This window comes from Sinocyclocheilus grahami, unplaced genomic scaffold (assembly GCF_001515645.1).
Source record: "Sinocyclocheilus grahami isolate Dianchi unplaced genomic scaffold, SAMN03320097.WGS_v1.1 scaffold1231.1, whole genome shotgun sequence".
Lineage (NCBI taxonomy): Eukaryota > Metazoa > Chordata > Actinopteri > Cypriniformes > Cyprinidae > Sinocyclocheilus > Sinocyclocheilus grahami.
In genome coordinates, this window is record NW_015506410.1 from 17,460 (window position 1) to 26,460 (window position 9,001).

General features: G+C 39.4%; 1 protein-coding gene across 1 annotated transcript; it reads left to right on the top strand.

The window, feature by feature from the left end:
* Positions 1 to 4,373: 4,373 nt before the first annotated feature.
* LOC107568286 (replication protein A 14 kDa subunit-like) lies at positions 4,374 to 5,493 on the top strand. The gene is made up of 4 exons (XM_016254218.1): positions 4,374 to 4,637; positions 4,866 to 4,940; positions 5,027 to 5,135; positions 5,219 to 5,493. Exons 1-4 carry the CDS (start codon positions 4,539 to 4,541, stop codon positions 5,299 to 5,301), a joined length of 366 nt encoding a protein of 121 aa, XP_016109704.1. The 5' UTR covers positions 4,374 to 4,538; the 3' UTR covers positions 5,302 to 5,493.
* Positions 5,494 to 9,001: the final 3,508 nt, after the last annotated feature.

The window sequence follows — 9,001 nt, forward strand, 5'->3', positions numbered from 1 at the left end:
GTTTTCATTTAAAGGATTTGCCACTGATGATTCAAACGCGAGTTTTGGGCAGTAGAGTAGCACTTGTTGTTTGTCATTTCTCTGATCACAAATGCAGACAGAGTTTTATGTTTACGCGGCGCGATGCAACGCAACGCGTAAAAAGACAGTACAAGTCATTATAATCAGTAATTATGTCCCCACTGGATGCAACAAATGCCTCGTTTGTAATGGTTTTTAATGTTTATGTCTCATCGCTCCGGCCGGGTCACGGCATCAACAGTATGGTGAGGGGCGTAACATTTCTGTCTCACGCTTGAGGTATTCGGCCAATCACGACGCATTGGATACCTGGCCAATCACAGCACACCTCGTTTTTTCAGACCGATGAGGTTTGTAAAAATTGACGCGTTTCAAACAGGAGGGGCATAGAAGGGAGAAAAAATTATGAACAGTATGTGTAAAATAATGTGTTTTTTTTACTTTAAACCACAAACATTTCATTACACCAAATAATGTTCTTTTTAGCAGCATCATATGACCCCTTTAATATTTCCTTGTACTGTCCATGCTGTCATTATTGCATTTCAATCTTCAAATTTTACAGTCAAATTGGGAACACAAACTGGGTGGTCCTGGAACAGAGCCAGTTTTGGATGAAATGCATGAATTTGCATATGCTGAATGCAGTGCGTTAAGACTTGAGCTATAACATGCAACACAACAAACTGACACTTCGTTAAGCTCCATCATTTCTTATAACAACCGCTGCCATTTTACAAATCACATATGGGATTTCATTTGCACTTCAAAGTCAAAAGCAAGGAATTTCTTCCCCCAAGAGAAGCGGATCTGTGGCACAGATAAATAATGCAACGTAAGCCTACATTGTCTCCCCTATGTGTTGTCAGCAAAATCACTGCAACCTCGTTACCCGGACTGAACCACAAACCGGGTCAAATGGGTAGGGTCTAGTGTGCTGGAGGCGATCCACTCACACTCTTGATCTACAACAAACATGCACCTGATGATACACAAGTCAATGACGAATAATTGTCACCTGCGATTCCATTCATACAGGAAAAATTAACTGAACTTGCACTCAAAAACATGTTGTGACTCCTATAAATTTCAGGTGGTCAATTCGATTTCATAACCAAACCATATATGAAAAGAACATATTTAGCACTCCAAATAGGACCAACAAGTGTATTCTGCTGCAGTGTAAAGGTAGCGGGTGTGTCTGTCCCATCAGCCTGAGGAACCCATTTCATCCACTTCCAGTTGAGCCAGAGCACTTGAATGTAGCTCTGGAGTCATACTTGGGTTGAGTTCATTTCTACCCTATGAAGTACTAAGACCGGGACACATGAAGCAAGCTGCACTCTGGACCAGTTTAATTACACAATGTTACATCATGTACAGTTTGTGTTCCTGTTGCCAAGCACTCTGCTTAAACCCACGATGAAGAGTGAATAAAAGAGGTTTCGAAAACCAAAACAGACACCGAGTAATTCACTTGGTTAAGAAATGAACCTGAAATGCTGAGAAAGTATTTAGAAGATTATGACTCAAAAATCAATAGAATACTAATGTTTAAGAGATTCATAATCATTTTATAATACTGCAACTTTGCATTAAGAAAAATAAATAAAAAGAATAATAATTTAATGTATCATTGTCCCATATCCAAATGCAGTCTGTAAAATCAATACGAAATAACAAACTGAGCTTATATACTCTATTATATATCATTGTAGCCTTCATAAAATCTTGCCAATAGTGCAAACACGGTAATTTAATACCAGTTAAGATTAGTGTCACAAGAGTTAAGTGACAATCCAAAACTGCAGGCTTCGAATACACAACAGCTTCAAATGAAAAGCATCATGATCCTTCCTATAATGAACTTCTCTGTTCATTTCCAAAGCTTTCTAACAGCATTTTTAGCCTAAAATTGGAGAACCATTAAGAGTTTGCCAAACATCCATCTATCCTCAAATATTCAGCAGTATTTTTCCATTCCCCGGTTTGCAATATTTCCTCAAACTACATTGGCACATGGAATGAGCTACTCAAATCTGGCTTGAGCCCTCAGTCAACATATCCTGCACTTTATGAAGCATGGAATCTTGCTTTCCCTTTGACCTACATTCCCTCTAATATAGTTACAATACAGATTATATGGTTCCTGTCTGCCAAAAGTGTAAATATATGTTACCGTGGAGATGTCTGACAAGAAGAAAACATAAAAACATAAAACCTCATTACTGCAACTAGCACAACAAAAGAAGGAGGCATGTGGTGTCATTGTATCTGTCAAGGTTACAAAGCCATTGCATTTGACCAACACTCGTACACATCCGTATCCACTCCAGGTAAAGGACATTGAGGCACAGAGGTACAGAGAACCCCAATGTACTATCTACTATATCCTGATTAATCATACTAAGCACACAGTGAGAGAAATCTTTTACCATTGATAAACTACAGCCTTCACACTAAATGTGAGGACTGAATTATACTGCCCTCTTGTGGTAGATTAGTGTTAACCAAATAATGTTTGGCTTTAGAGTTATGATTCTAATTATATCAATATTTTGATTGGATGGATGGATGGATGGATGGATGCAAAGATAAATAGATAAGAATAATAGATCGACAGACAGACAAATCGATCGATAGACAGTTGAATGACACGGACAGAGTTATGATTCTAATTATATCAATATTTTGATTGGATGGATGGATGGATGGATGCAAAGATAAATAGATAAGAATAATAGATCGACAGACAGACAAATCGATCGATAGACAGTTGAATGACACGGACGGATGGATGGATAGATGGATAGATAGATGGATAGATAGACAGATGGATATATAGATAGATAGACGGATGGATAGATGGATGGATGGATAGATAGATAGATGATAGATGGATGGATGGATGGATGGATGGAAAGATAGATGGATGGATGGATAGCTGGATAGATAGATGGATAGATAGATGGATGGATAGACGGATGGATAGATGGATGGATGGATGGATAGATAGATAGATGGATGGATAGATGGATGGATGGATGGATGGATAGATAGACGGATGGATAGATGGATAGATAGACGGATGGATAGATGGATGGATGGATGGATGGATAGACGGATGGATAGATAGATGGATGGATGGATGGGCGTTATTTGAGCAGACTTTGCTTCTCCGATGAGCAAGAGCGGTACACGAGCGGAACGCACATTCATAGAACGTAATATTGAGCGGCGGGTCAAACCGCGCAGTGATGAGGAGGGATATCCATAGGTGGATGGATGGATGGATAGATGGATAGACTGATGGATGGATGGATAGACTGATGGATGGATAAATGGCTAAAAAGATCGATGGATGGAACAATAGGTAGATGGATGGATGGATGGATAGATGGATAGACTGATGGATGGATAAATGGATGAAAAGATAGATGGATGGATGGACGGACGGATAAATGGATGGATGGATAGGTGGATGGATGGATGGATGGGTAGATGGAAAGATGGGTGGATAAACTGATGGATGGATAGATTTAAAGATGGATGGATAAATGGATGGATCGATAGACTGATGAATGGAAAGATGGATGGATGGATGGATGGAAAGATGGATGGATGGATGGATGGAAAGATAGATGGATAGATGGATGGATAGCTGGATAGATAAATGGATGAATGAATGGACAGACATAGATGGATGGAGAGAAAGATGGATGGATGGATGAATGGACAGAGAATGATGGATGGAGAGATGATTGGATGGATGGACAGAAAGATGGATGGATGGATGGATGGAAAGATGGATGGATGAATGAACAGACAAAGATGGATGGATGGATGGATGGTTGGATGATGGATGGATTGACAGAAAGATGGATGGACAGAAAGATAGATGGATAGATAAATGGATGGATGGACAGAAGGATAGAAGGACAGATCAATGGATGGACGGACAAGATGGATAGATAGATGGATAGATGGATAGATAGATAGATGGATAGATGGATAGATACTTGGATAGACGGATGGATGGATGGATAGATAGATGATAGATAGATGGATACTTGGATAGATGGATGGATAGATGGATGGATGGATGGATGGATGGATAGATAGATAGATAGCTTTGAAAGTTGTTTACACGACAGTCTCGTACCATATTTGTTTTTCAGCTGTATGTTCTCTTTTCCTAATTGTTGTATATCTGTCCAACACATTTTTATACTGTATTTTGATATACACTGTTGATTACACTGTTTATGATATGGATTTGACTTAATACAAAAAAAAAAACGAACCGGTTCTTTGAACTGTTCAAAAGAACCGATTCGCGGAAACGATTCAGACTCGCCACAACTCGGAACTGCAGTCAGCACGCCATTTGTTTCTAACGTTGTTCTCTGACGCGACGGAACTTGCTTCAAGTTTTCCCGCGAGTCTGGTGTTAGACTCGACTGGTCGGGAGTCCTTCTGGGTTTTATTTCTTGTATGGTTTGCCATAAACATCCACAATGACAGGCGTTTACGAGTCTCCGAAACCCAGAATCAATGCGTCGATGTTGGCTCAGTACATCGGTCGACCAGTCAGCTTCGTCGGACGCTTGGAAAAGGTCAACTATAGTTTACTACCAACACACACAGCCTCACAGTATTAAAAACGAACATTTGTTAGTGCATTTACTGCGTACTGAACCTTCTAACTGTAGAAGGTGAATGATATGTGACAGGAGTGTTTTTAAATAGTATTCAGAATCATATAACGAGCCAATTATTTTCATATTATTCAATATTATTATGCATATTCATAATGCAGTAACAGTATGGTTGTGTATTGACAGGTGCATCCATCAGGAAAGGCTCTTACGCTGTCAGATGGAGAAGGAAAGTCTGCATCGGTGGAGCTCAATGATCCTGTGAGTGATCAGATCAGTATGCTGCAGCTTTCTGTGGGGCTTATTGCTCGTTATTAAGGAGGTACTCTTTCTTCTGCCCCGTTTAGCTGGATGAAGAGCTGAGTGGGATTGTGGAGGTTATTGGGATGGTGTCGAACAAAGGAACACTTATGGCTGTTTCATATGCTCCGTATCGAGAGGACACAATCTCTTTCGGTAGCCATTATTATATTGATTCTGAGTTGTGTTGTTGTGTCACTGCATGCACTGGGATGTGAAGGTTTTCTTTTGTTTTGCAGATCTGGAGCTGTACAATGAAGGCCTGAAAGTTCTCCACGATTTCCCCCAGCGTTACCCGTTTGAGGTGTCGTTAAGTGGTTAAACGCAACACTCGTTTATTTGCCTTTTACAGTTTCTGGAGAATTGGATATTTACTGTGTTTGCAAAAAAAAAAACCGATGTAAACGTTATGTTTTTGTTACTTGAAATAAAGCCTTAAACCCCTGATCGCATTATTGACCATCCATTGACAAAATAAGGTTGGAATTCGTCTACTGAATTACAACATGCATTTTTAAATCAAGAAGCACAGTGTGATTACGAGGCAAAATGTAAGAAATCAAACTTTTTCTATAATTCATCTGTGAAATCTAGCACAGCAATCTCTCATTATGACTAAAATGGATTTGCCTTCATTAAGCCACTTAATTATAATTATTTCTTAAATGTATATTTCCAATTTTACTGATGTATTTGTTCCTAAATAAGGTTTACGTGTTTAAGTTCACATTGACTATGTACACAAATATCAAAAGGATGAGGTGATATGCAAGATTGGTCTACAAGGTTAAATGATAGGAGTGTTATGATGTAGTTTTGTGTTTATATGAGCAGTTTTCTGTATTGTAGAACTCCAAGATGAGCCAATTAAGGCAAGTTATTATGCACATTGCAAGTAACATTGGCGAAAAGTGATCCGTTTTAATGAATGAAGTAATATATTACGCTGGTCTACAGACATTTTTGTTATTATTCCAAATTCTACATTCAAAGGAAATTTAATTTGTTGTTATTTCCAGGTCATTTTATTCAATGCTAGTCTCTGCGCATTTTATTTTGGTCTTTTGCTTATATATTCTACAACTAGATGGCAATAAAGTGAAAAACTAAACTGGTATCTGACAGATTGTGGCTTTTAAGAGTTAAAATGAACTTTTTTTTTTCTCACTAATTTTTACTATTTTTTTTCTGGGTTTCCACACAATAAAATCTATAAACGTAAATATTTTATAAATTACATTTTGCTCACCCTTAGTCTATCCGATATGTATAGCCCAGATGAGTTTGTTTCTTCATCAGAACAGATTTGGAGAAATTTAGCTTTACATCACTTGCTCACCAGTGGATCCTCTGCAGTGAATGGGTGCCGTCAGAATGAGAGTCCAAACAGCTGATAAAAACATCACAATAATCCACAAGTAATCCACAGCACTCCAGTCCATCAATTAACATCTTGTGAAGGGAAAAGTTGCATGTTTCTAATGAACACGTCCATCATTAAGACATTTTAACTTTAAAACATTGCTTCCGGCTAATCCCACTATCCGCAATATTGCTTCCTCCACTGAGAAAGTCTGAATGAGGGAAGAAATATGCACAGATCAAGCACAGTTTACAAGCAAAAAAAACAGTCTAAAACAGTTCTCAATAAATATGTGGGATGATTTTGATGTGAGAGGGCAGCAGGGGATGGACTTTTTATTTTTTATGGGCCAGGTAAGTGAAATTATATTATCTTCCTGTATGTATGTCGTTTTCTTTAAGTTTTCTGACTAAAAGCAACCAAAAAGCCATTTTATAAGCCATAAAGTGGTTAAGCAAATAATAATAATAATAATCGGCAGGGGATCCCAGACCAATACAATTAGTGTGCCCACAATAAAACCCTCGAGCCGCCACTCTCCTGAGGATACATAGGTAGAGTGGTGCCCAAGGTGGAACCGGGGCCTAACCGACTCAAAGAAAGGGCACGAAGCCGCCACGCGTAGCCCCTACCATACAGGATTTTAGAAAGAACGCAAAATGCTTGATGAGCGAACTTACCACAGCGTGGATTTTAGGAAGTGCACAGGTACTTCGTGTGCGCACTTACCATAATATGGATTTTAAAGATACCATTCTAGATAGCCCTCGTGGCACTCTAAAGGAGCAGTCCATAGATGGAAATGGCGCATCCCAAAAACAATACGTCTGAGAAGTCACCAACTCATCCTCATGGTATAATGCTGGAATGGCTAGCAGTAAGTTACCTAGCTGAGGGAGCATAACACCCAGCTCTCAACCGAGAGGGGGCTCGACCTACAGCATGTTCATTAGAAATCCTGAAGGGTAAGCGTACTGCAAGCTTAGCCAAAAACTCAGCGCATCAGGGAGGCAGAGGAAGGGCCTAGTTCGCCTGATGTTGCTGGTTCCAGGTGCTCTGGGAAAACAGAGAACTCAACTCTCCACGTGAGAGGAGAACTCCGAATTCAGAAAAGGGGTAGCGTGCTCATAGGCAACCCTCTAATTTGAGGGGAGCACTGCTAAACACCACCACGAGAACAGCCCACGGAGCGGGGAATTCAACTCCTCAGAAGGGGAGAGAACTCGAACGCTCGGAAGAAAGCACCATGCTCATAAATAACCCTCTACAGTGAGGGGAGCGATGCTTTAAAAACGTATCAACAGAGACACACTAGTTGAGTGGAGCCCAAATCGAGTGGGGCCTAAGCCAACTCTGAGAAAGGGAACGAGGCTGACAACGCGTAACCCTTACCATACAGAATTTTAGAAAGTGCGCAGAGTGCTTAGTGTGCACACTTACCATAGCATGCCTTTAGAAAGATACCGAAGCATCTGCTCACAGATGCCCAGAAGTCCTCAGACACTCAATCGGGAGCGGCAGGCTCAAAGACAACCCTCTGAGGTGAGGGGAGCACTGACTTAGGGAAGCAGGGAAGCAGCAAGCAGCCCAAATACCTGATGTGTCTGCCACAGAGCGACTCATAACTAACCCTTACAGAGAGGGGAGCACTTCTCAGCTCGACCAAAAGGGGGCGCTAGATTAGAAGGGGTAACCCAGCAGGGCCCAATAAGAGACAGTCCACTGGTGCAGCTGGACACGGTCTCATGCTCTCTATCTCGATAGAGAGCGTGGGTCCCGTATAAGCAGAAGATGACAAGGTTGGAAATAGATATGACGTGACCGTTTTCTGAACTGTGTAGTTCAAGGAAACACTCAAAACAAGTAGATACCAGATCCAAAGTCTGGTACACACCTACACATTCTTTATTATTGTTTTTACATTGGAGAATAATCCTAAAGTCATCTTAACTATGCAATAGACAAACTAAAGGGTAAATTAATTGTACTTATTTTGTCTTCTGGGAAACATGTAAGTATCTTCTGAATAGCAGTGCTAAATAAAAAATGTGATATTTAAAAATAAGAAAATTTTACACATCTTCATCCTGTTCAAAAGTCCCTCACCCCCTCTGGAACATCAGTACATGTATGAACCTTTTGTAATAGTTGTGTATAAGTCCCACAATTGTCCTCAGTGTGAAAAGATGGATATCAAAATCATACAGTCACTGCTGGAAAGGGTTCAAATATGCAAAAGATGCTGGAAAACTAAAGAATGTGCAGGCAGGTTAACTGTTCAAGACAAACAAGGGACTCGTGAAAAACCATCACAAAAAAAAAGAGAAGAAAAATAAAATGTTGTGGATCATCTATAACGACACTATTAAGAATCAACCGTATGCATTTTTATAAACTGAGCTATTATTTTGTCTTGTGGACTATTTTTTATGTAAAATATCTTATTCAGGACAGTACTAAAAAATAACATGCATAAATACATGCATATGTGTGTGTGTAGTTCCATCCATAAATAAATAAGCATTTTAGTAATTTTCCATACATGTACAAAAATTATCTACAATTTATATATTTATTACATGCATTTAATTAGAAGCCTATATATATATATATATATATATATATATATATATACTGTATATATATACAGTATATATAG